Below are 17500 nucleotides of genomic sequence, written 5' to 3'. Positions count from 1 at the left end.
GTGATAATATGGAACACCGACGACGTGGTGTTGGAGGACGATGCCTTCTTCACCGGCGAGAAGATGAGCGACATCTATGTCAAGGTCATCATTATTATTATTGTAGTTGTAATTTTTATTATTATTGTTATAATTATTATTTTATTAATGTTTTTATTTTAAATAATATTATTATCATTTTATTATTATTATTAATGTTATTATTAATATTGTTGTTGTTGTTGTTGCAGTTATTATTATTATTATTATTATGTGGTGGTATAAATAGTGGCCCCAACATTTGACTACAGGGTTGGATTAAAGGCACGGAAGACATGCAGTCGACGGACATCCATTACAGGCATAATTATATTCATAATTCATTACAGGCATAATTATATTCATAATTCATTACAGGCATAATTATATTCATAATTCATTACGGGCATATATATATTCATAATTCATTACGGACATAATTATATTCGTAATTCATTACAGGCATAATTATATTCATAATTCATTACGGGCATAATTATATTCATAATTCATTACAGGAATAATTATATTCATAATTTATTACAGGAATAATTATATTCATAATTCATTACGGGCATAATTATATTCGCAATTCATTACAGGCATAATTATATTCATAATTCATTACAGGCATAATTATATTCGCAATTCATTACAGGCATAATTATATTCATAATTAATTACGGGCATAATTATATTCATAATTCATTACAGGCATAATTATATTCGCAATTCATTACAGGCATAATTATATTCATAATTCATTACGGGCATAATTATATTCATAATTAATTACAGGCATAATTATATTCATAATTCATTACAGGCATAATTATATTCGCAATTCATTACAGGCATAATTATATTCATAATTCATTACAGGCATAATTATATTCATAATTCATTACGGGCATAATTATATTCACAATTCATTACAGGCATAATTACATTCATAATTTCATCGCATAATTATTATAATTACAATTTATTTTAATTATTTTGTAATGTTATTGGTTGAAATCTCATAAATTTATCGAGATTAATTGAAAGTGACATACTTATGTGAATATTCAATCGAGAATTTTCAAATATTTGAAAGTCCACAGACCAATCACATCCAGCCATCAACTCATTCGAACCTGACTTTTACATTCAACGGTTTCTTTCCCAACCAATGGCAGGTCTTTAACTGGCGAGGGCAATTTTAATTGGCGCTTCATATTCCCCTTCGAATATTTGGTGGCGGAAGAGAAGGTGGTGATGAGTCGAAAGGATACGGTTTTCTCCTGGGACGAGACCGAAACCAAAATACCGGCCCGCCTGAATCTACAAGTATGGGACGCCGATCATTTTTCTGCAGACGACTTTCTAGGTGAAAAAATTATTTTGCAGTAAATATTCAACATGCAGAACTTGTCATTCATTGAAATATCTGAACGAACGCGGCTATCAAACAACGCAGACAATTTTCAATCTTTTAAATTAAAAAAAAGGGGCTATGACCTTTGAACTGACCCAGTTTCCAAGAGGGGCCAAATCATCGAAACAATGTACACTTGATATGCTGAAAACCGACGGCTCGGTACCCCAAATCAACCTTTTCAAGCACAAACGGGTCAAGGGGTGGTGGCCCTTCTACGTGAAGGTCAGCGGGGAAGAGATGGAACTCACGGTACATTTCATTCTCTCATAAATCTTCTAACAATCTCGACTATGCGAACAGAATGATCATTTATTTATTCATAATTTTTTATAAACCAGGGCAAAGTAGAGGCAGAGTTGCACCTGCTGACGTCAGAGGAGGTAGAAAAGCATCCAGCAGGTCAAGGTCGAAGTGAGCCCGACCCTCTCGAGAAACCTAAGTAATCATCATCATCACCACCATCATCATCATCACCGTCTTCATCATCATCAATCGTTTCATTCCCATCATACTTAAAACCCTAATCATCATCACTGTACCATTATCGCAATCGTAATCATCATCACCGCGACATCATCATCACCACGACATCATCATCATCACCACGACATCATCATCATCACCACGACATCATCATCATCACGACAGTCGGCCAGACACGTCGTTCGTCTGGTTCTTGAACCCGATTAAATCCCTGAAGTACATTCTGTGGCACAACTACCGCTGGCTTGTCCTCAAGGTCCTCTTCATCATCCTCCTCTCACTCCTGTTCATTCTCTTCTTCTACAGCCTTCCTGGCTATACTGTTAAGAAGATGCTGGGGGCTTGATTGGTCGGCTGGTGGGTTGGCTGGTTGACTGTTTGGTTGATTCAATGAATGATTGGCTGTTTGATTGATTGAATAATTGTTTGATTGATTGATTGATTGATTGGTTGGCTGGTTGATTGATTGAATGATTGATTGGTTGGCTGGTAAATTGATTAAATGATTGATTAGTTGAATAAATGATTGATTAACTGAATGATTGGCATTGATTGAATGAATGAATAAATTTTTGAATGAATAATTGAATGAATGATTTCTTGAGTGAATGATCGGTTAACGATAATGGTTCTCATCATATGCAAACTGTCGAGTGACCCATTCCTTTCTTTTCAACTTTTCCTTCCAGCACGATAAACTCAAAAGCGCGCCATTTTAAACTTTTCCAGAACTATTTTTTTGTACAATCTTCTACAATTCTATTCATTCCAATATTGAAAGATACAACACAACATAGTACAAAACAACACAATACAACACCACACAATACAAAACAACACAAAACAATACAGTACAAAAACAATGCCAGATAATACAATACAAAAGCACAAAAAAAAACAACATACAAACACAATTATACAACATACACCTACATAGCACAGAAACAAACAAAAAAACCTCTACATAAAAATTACAATCAAAAGATGCAAATATAAACATACAAACATAAATACATACAAACATACAGCCAAACATTTTCTTTTTTTTCTCATTTTTCTTCGTAACTCGTCTTTAAAAGACACCATTTAATAACTGCTCATTTTAATTAACCTTCCTATATAATAATAATAACAGCAATAATAATAAATAATAATTATTATTAATTATTATTATTATTAATTATTATTACTATTGCCATTGTTTTTTTATTTTTGTATCATATTTAACGTCGCTGTTGTATATTTTATCCTTCAAGTATTCACTTTTAAACATTTTTTTTTGGTATATATTTTAATCTTTCAACTTTTAATAATAATAATTTATAATAATAATTATTATTATTATAATGAATGTTATTGTGTTAATAAGTGCAGTCATTTTTTTTTTCAAAGTCAAGTTTTCAATTCATCATATTTTAAATGTTCACGTGGCGAAAGTGAAAAAAATGATAAAAATTAAAGTGCTGATGGTGTTTCGTTCGTACATTCATTCATTTATTTATTCAATCGTTCATTCATTAAATAAATCATTCTTTCTTCATCTATTTATTCATTCATTCATTTATTCAATCAATCATTCAATCGTTCATTCATTCATGAAACAATTCATTCGGTCATTCATTAAACAATTCATACATTCATCATCTATTTATTCATTCATTCATTCACTTATTCATTTATTCAATCAATCATTCATTCATTAAACAACTCATTAATTCATTCATTTATTCATTCAATTTTTTTTTCATTCATTCATACACTCATTCATTCATTCACTTTTTTCTTTATTCATTCATTCATTCATACACTCATTCATTTATTCAATCATACATTAGTTCGTTCATTCATTAATTAAACAATTCATTCATTTATTCATTCATTTTTTTCTTCATTCATTCGTACACTCATTCATTCATTCATATATGCATGCATCCGTTATATTCATCCTATTCACCATCGCCAGAACAACAATCATAGTTTTCTGTTGATGCCATGTGAATTGAAATACTAAAATCGAATCGTTAATGAAGTTATTCATCCATTCATTTATTCATTCATTTGCTCCTTCTTTCAATCAATCAAATTATTTAGTAATCAATCGTTCATTCATTCAATTACCTACTCATTCACTCGTTCGTTCATTCATTTACTAATTCAATCGGTCCAACCTCACCCACCCATTAATACTGCTGTCACCCACCATCATCATCACCAACATCATCATCAACATCACCATCATCATCCTCTTCTTTTTCTTCTTCTTCAAGAGGTCGTTGATGCGGTGGTCGTAGTAGTAGCAGCAGTATTAGTAGTAGTAGTAGTAGTAGTAGTAGTAGCAGTAGTAGTAGTAGCAGTAGTAGTAGTAGCAGTAATAGTAGTAGCAGTAGTAGTAGCAGTAGTAGTAGTAGTAGCAGTAGTAGTAGTAGCAGTAGTAGTAGTAGCAGTAGTAGTAGCAGTAGTGGAAGTAGTAGTTGGATTGTAGAGAAGTTGGCTGAGGTAGGCTTTTAACGCGGATTTGTCTGTTACTGTGAGTGTGTGTGTGTGTGTGAGTGTGTAAGTGTTTGTGTGTGAGTGTGCGTGTGAGTGTGTGTGTTTATTTTAAACATTCTTTCACTCATTTAATTGTCATTTATTCATTTGATCATCCACTCTGAAGGATTCATTCATCTTTTTAATGTAGGTCTGTGTATGTGTGTATGTATGTATGTATGTATGTATGTATGTATGTATGTATGTATGTATGTATGTATGTATGTATGTATGTATGTATGTATGTATGTGTGTGTGTGTGTATGTATGCATGTATGTGTGTGTGTGTGTGTGTGTGTGTGTGTGTGTGTCTCATTCATCCTAACCATCGACATTCCTCCTCTTCAGTGCTTCCACGACCTCTCCATCACTGCGGACCTTGCTGATCAGGTCACACATGCCTCGATGATGATAATAATAATAATAATTATAATAATCATAACCATAATAATAATCATCATAATTATAATCATAATTTTAATAAATAATTTTAAAATTTTAAAACAAAAATAATAATAATAATCATCAACATAATCATCATCGTAATAATTATAATCCTAATTTTAATAAATAATTTAAAAACATTAACAATAATAATAATAATAATAATCATCATCATAGTCATCATAAATAGTTTAAAAACATTAACAATAATAATAATAATAATAATAATAATAATCATCATCATCATCATCATAGTCACCGATATTGCTTAGGTAGATGTTGTAATAGAGGACGAGCTTGTTGAGGAAGGTGGCGTAGCAGAGGGTGGTGGTGGTACGACCGTTGCTGTCGTGGTAGGTGCCTGACGGTGGTGGTGGTGGTGGTGTTTGTTCGTGTGTGTGTGTGTGTGTGTGTGTGTGTGTGTGTGTGCTAGGTGTTAGATGTACGTAATTGTAATGAATAAACTGTTCCTGTTATTATTATTATTATTATTGGTGTTGTTATTATTATTATGTCTAAAGAGCTGTGGAAACGATTTGATTGTGGATTGTGGTGGGTTTTTTGAAAGCAACTACAAGCCTGCCACGCAGCGCATTGGTTAAGGTGGCCTGCCTGCCTGGCTCTGCTGAGTTTCAGGGGCCGGGTTCAAATGCAAAAAGATCCCAAACCACCACCATCATCATCATCATCATCACTAATTTCATCATTATCATCACCACTATTATCATTATCATCATCATCACCACCACTATTATCATTATCACCATCATAATCACAATCATCATTATCATCATCATCACAATTATTATTATCATCATCACAATTATCATAATCATCATCATCATCATCACCACTATTATCGTCATCATCACCACCACTATTATCATTATCATCATCATCACCACCACTATTATCATTATCACCATCATAATCACAATTATCATCATCATCACCACCACTATTATCATTATCACCATCATAATCACAATTATCGTCATCATCACCACCACTATTATCATTATCATCATCATCACCACCACTATTATCATTATCATCATCATCACCACTACTATCATCATCATCATCATCATCACAATTATCATCATCATCATTATTATCATACTCCACCGTCGTGAAGAATGAATAAATGTACAAAAGCAGCAAAGGAACGATCGAAAGAAAAAAAAGAATGACGACATGAATTAATTAACAAATAATTAATATTAAATAATTAATAAATATATTAAATAATTAATAAATATATTAAATAATTAATAAATATATTAAATAATTAACAAATATATTAAATAATTAATAAATATATTAAATAATTAACAAATATATTAAATAATTAACAAATAATTAAATATAACGCGTAATAATTTTGATGAAAGATCATAAATGATGAGAACCGGAAGTGAATGCGGCCACGTTGTCCTTGAAGTGGAACCTGACGACCTCCTTCGAAAGGTTGACAATGTAGGTGTGGCCATCCCACGAACAGGCCACCACCTCTTCCGTTCCGTCACCCTGGTTTCAGGGATGGGTGTGTTATGGGGGGGTCCAGTAATGATCATGGAAGGAGATGATGATGATGAGGGCAGTGGTAATGGTTGTGGTGATGATGGTGATGATAGAGGTGGTGATGATGATGATGGTGGTGGTGGTGGTAATGATGAAGATGATAAAAGGGATGACGATGATGATGATGGTGATGATGACAGTGATTAGCAGTCATCGTCATCTTCATTATTCTAATTATTATTCTCATCATCACCACCAAAATCATCATCACTACAATCATCATCAGCAGCACCACCACCATCATCACCATCATCATCAATACCACCACCATCATCATCAGTACTACCACCACCACCACCACAATCATCATCAGCATCACCACCACAATCATCACCACCACCACCATCATCATCATCAGCACCGTTATGTCCATCTTGGTGAGGGAGAAGAGCTGGTGGTCAACGTAGAGTGACCAGGCTATCGTGTCGTCAACAATCAACGTCAGAGTTCCTAGAAAGGAGTGAATGAATGAATGAGTGAATGAATGAGTGAATGAATGAATGAATAAACGAATGAATGAATGAATGAATGAATGAATGAATGAATGAATGAATGAATGAATGAATGAATGAATGAATGAATGAGTGAATGAATAAATAAACGAATGAATGAATGAATGAATGAATGAATGAATGAATGAATGAATGAATGAATGAATGAATGAATGAATGGATGAATCTGTGAAAGAATCATGAAATCAATCGATCAGTCACTCTATCCAACCTACCAACCAACCAAACAACCAACCAAACAAACAACCAACCAAACAACCAACCAACCAACCAACCATCCAGTGTACATATAGCAGAGTATCCTCCAGTATCATTACTAGCACCGCCGTCGCCGGAACCAGCACATCCCTGATTCCTGATATTCCTTCTCAGATTACTAATTATTTCCGTGGTGACGTTGGGGTTGCGAGCCCTGGCGGACCCCAGGGGGTGGTAGCAGAGGGAGGTGCCGGAGGAGGTCCTTCATCCAATCAATTGATTATATAATTTCATCATCTATGCAATCATTCATTCATTTCGTTGCATTTAGTTATTCATTCATTCACTCATTCATTCGCTCATCCATCCATTTAGTTATTCACTCACTCACTAACTAAACAACAAAAAATCAGCACAAACTTATTGCTACTAGCATCCGCACCATCGTCATTATTATTATTATTATTATTATTATTATTATTATTATTATTGTTGTTGTTGTTGTTGTTGTTGTTATTGTTTCCGGTATCGTTATCATCCGCAGAGCAGACGAGGACGACGTAGGAGCCGCCAGGTTGAGACACGAGGACCTCAGTGCGTCCGTTCGTCTTCCTATTTGTCGTCATCGAACCCACCTGCTCGTGCATGTGTGTGTGTGGGTTTGTGTGTGTGTATGTGAGTGTGTGTTTGTGGGTGTGTGTCTGTGTGTGTTTGTTTGTGTGTCTATGGGTGTATTGTGTGTGTGGGTTTGTGTGTGTGTATTGTGTTTAAGTGTGTGTGTGTGTCTGTGTGTGTTTGTAGGTGTGTGTGCTTGTGGATGTGTTTGTACGTGTGTGTTTATTAGTAACTGCAAAAAGACAAACATACTTCATTGAAAAAAATTATTAACCGCAGTAACCACCACCACCATGACATCGAGAATTACAACCAGACAAAACCACAACAACCACAAAAACCACAACAGCCACAACAACCACAGCAGCCACAACAACCACCTGTCCAGCTAACTTCCACTTCTCGACTAACACCAGTGCGCCAAAGGCATAATTCATCCCTTGCAGACCAGCGCCACTGCTGGACTGCGGCAAACTGCCAGACGAAGTGGTGGCCGTGGCGGTACTGGCAGACGGCATCACCGTGCTACTACCGACGACCACACTTCCGAGACTGGCGGTGCTGTGCGTGTTACTGGCGCCGGCCGCAGGTACCTCAGGAAGCCACTTGAAGCATCGAACGACGCGATCGGTGAATGCGACGATCAGCTCGTTCTTCCCATCGCCATCTTCAACGTCGTGGGATGTGTGTGTGTGTGTGCGGTTGTAGTTTGGAGGTTAGTTGGTTGGTGTGGACCAATCAAACAGATGAATGAACGAATGGACGAATTAACTAATGAGTGAATGAATGAATGAACGAACGAACGAACAAAGAAACAGACAAACCAGCTAGCTAGCTAGTTAACCAACCAACCAGCCAGACAGCCAACCAACCAATCAACCAACCAACGAATAAATGGAGAAACAAATCATATGAATGGATCAAGAAAAAAACAATGTCTGACCTATATCAGCAATGACACACGCCTTGCAGTTCGAACTCAATCTCTGGGTATAAGCTGGCTTCAAAATATGCATCTGCTGCTGCTGTTGTGGCTGCTGTTGTTGCTGCTGCTGCTGTGTTGAGGAATTAAGTGGGAAACTTGCAGAATGTTGCAGAGGCTGATGATGGTGTTGACGAGGTTGTTGTTGTTCATTTGAAGATGTGTTGCTGATGTCCGTAGTGTTGCCAACGTCTGAGCTCAACACTCTGACCTCCTGTCCAATGTCACTCAGCTGTTTGTGTGTTTGTTTATTTGTGTGTTTGGATGTGTTCGTGCTTATGCATGCTTGTTTATTAATTTTTTTTTTTAGTTTGTCCGTCTGTCTGATATTAGCCGAAGCCATTCTCATCGGCATAATACAACCCCTGATAAATAAACAACAAAAGATTTCAACATTACTCCCGACAAGAAGGGCAATAATAAAATAAACTAACAACACCAATGGTACCGATGAAGAAACTGAAGAAAGCAACATCGACCAGGTAAATGATATCAAGGTAATAAAACATAACACCAAAGCAACTAACCCGAGCTAAGAAACCGTATCAATTAGTAAAGCAGACAGTAGAATTAACAAAGTCACTGACAACAATGAATGTAAATCACAGGAACAAAGACCTGGGTTATACAAATTTTCTATATAAACTGCAACAAGTACTGGGTTATACAGATTTTCTAGATCAACTGCAAAAAGTGCTGAAGATGATTGAAAAGTTGAAATAGCTCTTAGACACTCGAAAATGAATTGGAAAACTGTATATTATTTTAACTTTAATAAAATAAATATGACGACAAGAACATGGTTAGAAATAGTGGGAAATGTAAAAAAAAACCTATCCAACGCTAGAAATCCAATGCAATGAATGCTGGATTTCATAAATTTCTATTCAATTGAATTCAATTCAATGATATGTTTATTTTCACATGTTATGTGTTTATTCAGCAAAGCTAGGAGACCCGAAGAAATGACTTGTTGGGCCAACGGCCACCCAAAAATGAACAAAAAATTATAAGAAGTTATTTTACAGTTCACAATGAAAAAAAAAACAACAGAAAAAAAAACAAAAAAAAATTCAATACACATTCAACCATGAACTATTAAATAATTAGAAACACTGAAATAATAAATAATATAATGAAATAAGAAATAATGAAATGGTCAAATTGTTATGCTCTCTTAATTTGAACAAAAATTATACAACAAGAAATAAATACATAGAAACATATACGTACACAAGCATACACACACATACACATATTCAATAAAGAAACCTAGTCAGATAATAACAAACCATAAATAAGATTTTTAAATCTACCAATAGATGCAGAATTCTTAATATACACGGGTAATAAATCCCAAAGACGAATAGAAACTGAAAAATAACCGAATTTGAAAAAAGATCTAAACAATGTGTGGGTGAATAAAAATCGGGTCTATATCTTAAAACTGTCGAACACATATTTGATCATAAAGAGACGGACAATAATTTAATTTATAAAATTAAAAAATGAATAACAATGTGTACAAAATGTGTAGCTGATTTACTTTTAAGATATTGTTTAAACAGTAGTACTGACTGACAGAGCATACTTATTAAGACCAAAAAAAAAAAATCGTAAATAATAATTCTGACATACATTAAGAAGATGGAGACTAGATTTAGTGGAAAACCCATAAATAGGAATACAATATGCTAAATAAGGCAATACAATTGAGTTTTACAATATCTGTAAAATATGGTTTCGAAATTTAAGTCTTAGTCGATGTATTAAGCCTAAGTTTTTTAAGAAATCTTTTTAGAAATAGAATGAATATGATCAGATATAGTTATACCAAAAAATTTTTTTGAATTTATTCAATTATTCTTAAATTATTTGATTGAATACTATATATATACATAGTAATATATATTTTAACAATATTCTATAAATTCTACCGAATGTTTGGCGTTTTTTCGTTTTTTCGATTTTCTCATTAAAGTTTTTTGGTGAACGTTTAGTTAATTAAAATTCAAAATAAACTTATTTTTCGAATTCATGCTGCAAATAAGGCCATATTTCGATTCCGAATGAATCATCATCAGTGGTCCTTGCTGTATATATAGGGAAATATTCACTTTGTCAAGATGAACTTTGACGTTGTAAAAATTAACTTTGGTGTTGTAAAATTGAACTTTGATGCGAATTAGGTGTCAGGTTTCTTTATTGGCTGGACATCTTCTTTGGTCTCCTTTTCTTCATGGATAGCATCATATTCTTCTTTGTCACTATTTACGATGCTAGTTTTTATTACTTCTTTGTTTTCGTTGTTGGTTAAGCGCCGGGTTGGAAGTGAGGTTGTCATTTTTTGTTGTATATTTATTTTTGGTTTATTGATGTCAATTAGGACTGCTTCTGCAATTTTAATTTGCGTGTAGTTGCTGTTCTGGTATATTACTTTGGTGTTGCTGTCGAGGATTTCACGGCTAATTGTGATTGAGTGTGTTGAGTCCAAATGAGATTTGATAGCACCACTCTGCTTATGCATCGTAAGCCTTCTAGTCAGTAAGGTAGTAATCCCGATATATGATAATATATATATATATATATATATATATATATATATATATATGTAATAATAATAATAATAATAATGCCAACATTGAAGGCCTGGCCAGGAAGCAAGTTGTTGTTGTTCAGGCAGAATATATGGCACCAACCCTCCGTGCCAAGTGACACTAAACAATTCTTTAATAATAATAATAATAATGGTGATAATGATAATAACAATAATAATGATAATAATAATGATAATGATAAAAATAATTAATATTTATTTTCATTTACTACTACTATGAACATTACTACTATTATTGTTGTTGTAATTATTTTTCTACAACTTCTAATAAATGTATTTATTATTAATATTTATTTAATATAATTATTATCATTATATATCATTATTAATTGATTAATTAATATTAACATTAATAATATTACTTTAAAAAAAATATTATTTATATATAATTATTTAAAATTCATCCTTCGTCATAATTATTCGTAATTGTAACTTCTCACAATGCCTGTGTTGCACAAGTCTCCTACTTCTAAGCAAGCAATCTGAAAGGTTAAACATATAACACATGTATGTGTTTAATTAATTTAATTATTTAATTATAATTAATTAGGATTATAATTGAATGAAATTATGAAAAACAATAATTAACTGTAAATAATTAAAACTAAAATAACTGTAAATAATTAAAACTAAATTAAATCTTAAACAAATGAATGAAATTAAATTTTAAAATAATTTGAATTAAATTTTATAAAAAATAATTATAAACAGCACCATTCCAAGATTAGAAGACTTGGCCCATGGTTTAGTATTCTGAATGCCTTTGTATAGGTATAGGTCGCCATTGGTTGTGCCCAGGGCTATCTCATTCCTCTGTAGGTAGGGGAAAGCAAGAAAAATTATAATATAATTTTTAATATAATATAATATTTTTATAATTATTATATTATGACAACTATATTAATATTGATAATTGATAATGCCTGTCTTCAAGTATTGCATTGAATTACTGGCAAACTTTTACTTTCTTCAGTAAATTTATAGTTTATATTCAGATTTTATTATATTTAATTACTTGTAAAGTAAATTATATATAAATAAATTATATTAATTTTATATTATAAATTGGAAAAGAAAATAATTAATTAAATTATGCCATTATTATGGCAATAAAATAAGCTAAAACAATTGACAAACATTAGAACAACAAATATTATTTTATTATCAATTACCACACTATTATTATTATTTTTATTATTATCAACCACCATACTATTATTATTATTATTATTACCAACCACCATACTATTATTATTATTATTATTATCAACCACCATACTATTATTATTATTATTATCAACCACCATACTATTATTATTATTATCAACCACCATACTATTATTATTATTATTATTACCAACCACCATACTATTATTATTATTATTATTATCAACCACCATACTATTATTATTATTATTATCAACCACCATACTATTATTATTATTATCAACCACCATACTATTATTATTATTATTATTATTATTATTAACAAGAACGACGGTTGTGAACAAGCAAACCACCATCCCACCAACGACCAACCCCATCGTTGTCGACGTCCCCCATGACGAGGGCCTTGCTCATGACGTTGCCCTCGAACTCCAGCTCAACAAAGTCTACAAAAGTTACGTGACGCATTTTTAATTAATCGAAATTTCAATTACTTATTAATTAAACAATAATAATTTCGCTTGAATGGAATTTTAAAAGCATTTAATGAGACGTAAGTTTACTTTTAGTTTAAAATTTAAAAGTGAAGTAGGTAAAAACAAAACTTGAAATGATCATACGAGTGCCTCAAATTTTATTTTACGTATTCACAACATTTTTAACTTATTATTTGTTTGGATTATAGTAAATCGTTAGAACCTAGAAAAAGATTTGTAGAGATGTATGTATGTATATGTATACACATATATTTATATATATATATATATATATATATATATATATATATAGTCAAAAACGCAGTGATCTTTATAAATAATTGTATTTATGATAGTCTAAATCCAAAATATATACATATATGCAGTATTGTATGAATTCTACCGAATCGTTGGCATTAATCAATTTAAAGTTTGTTTTTTTCAATTTTCCTTACTAAAATTTTCTGGGAATTGAAAATAAAATTATTATCCAAGTTCATCATGAAAATTTAATAAAACTGTTGCTATTCAAATTCCTCATGCAGATCATTCTTTATTGAAAACAGTCACACAATACATCTAAAAATTGCAGAAGATTTAAATAAACCACAAATAAACATCCAACAAAGAATGGTTAGTAACTAACTTTGCTTTGCCTAAAGAAATTGCACTGAAGATGATTTGTGAAAAATCGAAATAAGGCCTATCTGCATGATGAATTTAGATAACAACAGCTTTATCAAATTTTCAGGATGAACTTGGATAATAATTCCAACATATATATATATATATATATATATATATATATATATATATATATATATATGCTTATATATATATTAATATATTTATATTAAGGCCGGATGGAGACCATAATTGATGCAACATTTGAATATGGCTCGTGAATTAGAGGCTAAAAAAATTCGGTAAATTTCATCAAATATTGCACGTACATATAAGCTTATATGGAATGCAGATTGAAAATTGAACAAATTTTATACAAACAAAAACCAAACTGAAATCAACCTAAAACCTCCCACCAGTCAACCTCATTATCATAACATAATATCGTCATCATCATTATTCCAATCACCCCAATCATTATCAGTTCTTTGGAAAAGTTTATAATTCGTTGTAGGTGACGCAGCAGTAACTATATCGTTGTTATTATTATTGTTGTATTTGTTACAATTATTATTGTTATTGTTATTATTATTATTATTACTATAAATACTATCAGGACTATAATTGATAGCATCGTAATTAAGATTGCTGTTAGCACTAGTAGGAGTAATGTCGCGAGTGGAATTTGTGGGGAGGCCAGTGGTGCTAGATTTTCTATTCAAGCTGTTTTCAATTAAAATTTCACTTTTTCTGAAATCAATATTAGGAATTAGTTCAGAAAATAAGTCGAAATCATCGTTTTTGGCATCATTTTCTGGAGTTTTTTTCTTAATTTCAACCATTTTTATATCATAGCCGTAGCCAAGTGGTTGATCCATCGCATGCTTAACTTTTAAGAAGTTGGTATTTTTGTCAGTTTGTTTTATTGATGTAGAAGTAGGTGCTCTCGATGTAGGAGTAATTGCTGATGATGCTGATGTTTGTTGTTGTTTCCTGCTGGAAGCTGAAGTTATAGTTTCACTTTTTGTAATTTTAGGTAGTATTAATTGGTTCTTTTTCATGTCTTCAGGTTCATCTACAGATTCCCACATATCCTCCCATGCCGAATTTGTCTTATCTGCAATGTTACCCATCATCTGGTTTTTTTCTTCGTCGAATTTAATTTCAATATTTTTCTGAGTCGGTGTTGCTGGTGATTGTATGTTCTTCGATGGTGATTGTTGTACTAGTGTTTCAATTGTTGTTGTAGAGCTTTTGTTTGATGGGTTGTGAGGTGGTTGTGATGTTGTTGTCAGTTTCATAGCTCCTCCGTTGTTTCTGGGGAGTTGGAAATTTTGAGAAGGTTTTGTACGATCTGAGGGGTTAATGCTTCTGTTTTTATCTGTGTGGCCAGTCAGGCTGTATGGAATTATAAATATTTCAGTTTTAATGTTAGTAGATGGTGAATTAGTGTTCATGTTATCGGTGATGTTTTGGTAAGCGTCATCGTCTGTATCTGTATCTTCTTTTCTGTCATTTTTATCATCATCATCTTCACAATCATTTTTAATGGATATCAACTCTTTGAGAGTTGGTTTGTGGTAGTTAGTTTTTGGTTCAATAATTGCAATTGGTCGTTGAAGATATTTGTGTTGTTGTTTGTCAACGTCTGTGTTGTTGTTGGCTGTTATTGTAATGGAGTCAATGTCGTTGTTGTTGATGATTAAGTCATTGTTTGTAGTTGTAGTATTTGTGTTGGTGTTTGCTGTTAAGTCAGTTAATGTTTGGTTGACTGTGTTCTCATTTGGCACTGCAGAAATATCTGCAGAACATTCTTTGGAGTTTACGTTCAATTTATTGTAGTGTCTTTGTTGGTGAAGTTGTAGATGTTGTTGTCGATGATTATGTTTTTTGCTGTTTTTCGTTTTGTTTAGTACCTCTTGCAAGTTGTCAACACCAGGGTCCATGCAAGGTTTCAGTGGTTGTTGCTGCAATTGTTCGAATTAATATCAGTATTGCTATTGTTAAGATTGTCAAGAAAAAACTTTTTAAAAAAGGCTTTTCATAAATATCACTTTGAAACGACCGTTTTCACTGAAGTTACGGCACATAACAACAACAGAATAACAAACAGCTGATATTTCAATTCATTTTACATAAAACTCACTCTGATACAATCATTCCAACGTTTTTCACTAATTTATAAAATTAATTAATTTCTAATCCAACCTTGACATTTCCATCAAAAAAATATTTCGTCCTACGGCTTCCCATAACAACATTTCCGCCTAAAATAGGGACCAAACAGGAAAGAGCAATTAGGGAATGTTCGACTAATTTGTCGTCACTTTCTCTTGAGCTCAATAGAAGCTACAAAATTGGGAGATAAAATAAAATTTTTTTTGCAATTGAAATTGTATTAATCAAATATTGATATATAATATAGTATTAATTATAAATAATTATTAATAATAAATAATTATAAACTGATGAATGGAATAAAAAAAAGTCCGACCCATAACGGATGGAGACTATAAACGAAGATTGATATTAATAATAAATAATAATAATAATAATAACCTCGTCCAAGACAAACGTCTTCAGGTCTTCCTCCCCGATACAACGACAATAACTTTTAAAATTTTCCAGAAGAACCAGCCTAACATAAGTCTCCCTAATCGTAAATATCTTCAAGAGCAAAGGCACCAGGGATGTGCGAAATGATTCTTCACTTAGTACCCACTCACCAGATGTCAGAATGGTGGCTGGTCTGGGGGTTAAAAATTTTGGTAAGAATTCAGAACATGCCGTCTCGTCGAGAAATACGAATCTCTGTGTTAGTAGTGGCAGCAATCTTTTAGTTACTAATTCCTCCGGTAATGCTTGGAGTTTGGGAACCAATGATCTAGTAGCAACAAAATTAATTTTCTTTACAATATAACAGCAATGGGAGCTGTTGTAACAAGTAGTAATAATGGTATTTATCTTATTATAAGCCAGCTTAATAAACTTGAAAATATAAAAAAAAAATATTTCACAAAAAAAACCAACTTAAAAAATTCTTTTTTCTCCTCTTTTGACTTTAAAACAATGAATTTAAGAAATGATAAAATTTGTACAAAGTCAGATTTGTTGAGGATGTTTGTGCTGTTGAGAAAATGACTGCAATGTTCATTGCAAGGATAACTATCATCAATGACATCATCATTGACGTCATCATCTCCACTTGTTGCCCGGTTTTTAATCTCTTCAACAACCTCCTTTAAAATGTTCACGTTGTTTTCTGTTTATTTAAATGGATGAAAAATTAAAAAGGTCCAATACAAATTGTTTCATTAATGTCATTGTTAAATGTACAATTATTTTTATAAAAATGTTTCCAACTTATTATAATTCATGTTGAAATTGAAAAAATATTTAAAAATACCATTTAAATTAAAGTAATCAAGATCAGCAATCTCCTCTATGAATGCAACAAAGCCATCTCTGTCAGGTGCAAATACTTCACACTTTGCCGTTTGTTGCTTGGCAGTATTAGTAGTAGCGGCAGCTGCAGTGGCAGTCGTAGCCACACTATTACTACTAGTTGCCCTTTCAAAACAGCCCAACTTCCAAGCATGATCAGACCCAATGAAAACTGATAGTGTGGCTACATTGTTGTGGATTATCTTTGCCTATTTAAACAAAAATTACCTTTCCAAAATTAGCAAAACGTAGAAACATAAGCAACATGTACTAACACAATTAACATACAATAATATAATAACAAACAAATATTAAAATAAAATTAAATATAGTAAAAAAGTAAAAGTTATGACCATTGGAAAATCGCTACATATTATGTGAAAA

At 32.2% G+C, this 17500-nt stretch overlaps 3 protein-coding genes across 3 annotated transcripts in view; 1 reads left to right on the top strand and 2 right to left on the bottom strand.

Annotated features, from left to right (window-relative positions):
• HELRODRAFT_114638 (hypothetical protein) overlaps positions 1-2270 on the top strand; it is a gene marked incomplete at both ends in the record, with an annotated part of 19524 nt that extends 17254 nt beyond the window's left edge. The window contains 6 exons of the mRNA XM_009028015.1: positions 1-84; positions 291-319; positions 1200-1390; positions 1512-1690; positions 1780-1880; positions 2090-2270. The exon at positions 1-84 is cut by the window's left edge and continues 13 nt beyond it. Of these exons, the coding sequence (XP_009026263.1) occupies positions 1-84; positions 291-319; positions 1200-1390; positions 1512-1690; positions 1780-1880; positions 2090-2270 (765 nt within the window). The remainder of the gene's footprint in view (positions 85-290; positions 320-1199; positions 1391-1511; positions 1691-1779; positions 1881-2089) is intronic.
• Positions 2271-3217: 947 nt separating this feature from the next.
• Positions 3218-13130, bottom strand: HELRODRAFT_155178 (hypothetical protein). The gene is given in 18 exon segments (XM_009028014.1): positions 3218-3694; positions 3775-4201; positions 4214-4449; positions 4780-4854; positions 5157-5258; positions 6310-6427; positions 6843-6931; positions 7269-7453; positions 7612-7650; positions 7702-7826; positions 8187-8300; positions 8316-8473; positions 8750-8962; positions 8981-9034; positions 11446-11515; positions 11846-11887; positions 12120-12218; positions 12945-13130. The coding sequence occupies 17 exon segments, from the start codon at positions 13038-13040 to the stop codon at positions 4187-4189; spliced, it is 1830 nt and encodes a 609-aa protein (XP_009026262.1). The 5' UTR covers positions 13041-13130; the 3' UTR covers positions 3218-3694; positions 3775-4186.
• Positions 13131-13822: 692 nt separating this feature from the next.
• Positions 13823-17500, bottom strand: part of HELRODRAFT_193504 (hypothetical protein) — a gene marked incomplete at its 5' end in the record, with an annotated part of 5080 nt that continues 1402 nt past the window's right edge. The window contains 5 exons of the mRNA XM_009028013.1: positions 13823-15639; positions 15881-16021; positions 16232-16604; positions 16703-16934; positions 17079-17325. Coding sequence (XP_009026261.1) covers positions 14104-15639; positions 15881-16021; positions 16232-16604; positions 16703-16934; positions 17079-17325 — 2529 coding nt within the window. The 3' untranslated portion in view covers positions 13823-14103. The remainder of the gene's footprint in view (positions 15640-15880; positions 16022-16231; positions 16605-16702; positions 16935-17078; positions 17326-17500) is intronic.

This window comes from Helobdella robusta (genome assembly GCF_000326865.2).
Source record: "Helobdella robusta unplaced genomic scaffold HELROscaffold_52, whole genome shotgun sequence".
NCBI lineage: Eukaryota > Metazoa > Annelida > Clitellata > Rhynchobdellida > Glossiphoniidae > Helobdella > Helobdella robusta.
This window is presented reverse-complemented; position numbering and strand designations above follow the sequence as displayed.

Coding starts and splice junctions, on each gene's coding strand:
- HELRODRAFT_155178 (XM_009028014.1), bottom strand. CDS start 13,040: ATGCGTCACGTAACTTTTGTAGACTTTGTTGAGCTGGAGTTCGAGGGC. Junction 11,516..11,845: donor ACTTGTGCAACACAGGCATT/GTGAGAAGTTAC, acceptor TTATTATTAAAG/AATTGTTTAGTGTCACTTGG. Junction 4,855..5,156: donor CATCTACCTAAGCAATATCG/GTGACTATGATG, acceptor ATCATCATCGAG/GCATGTGTGACCTGATCAGC.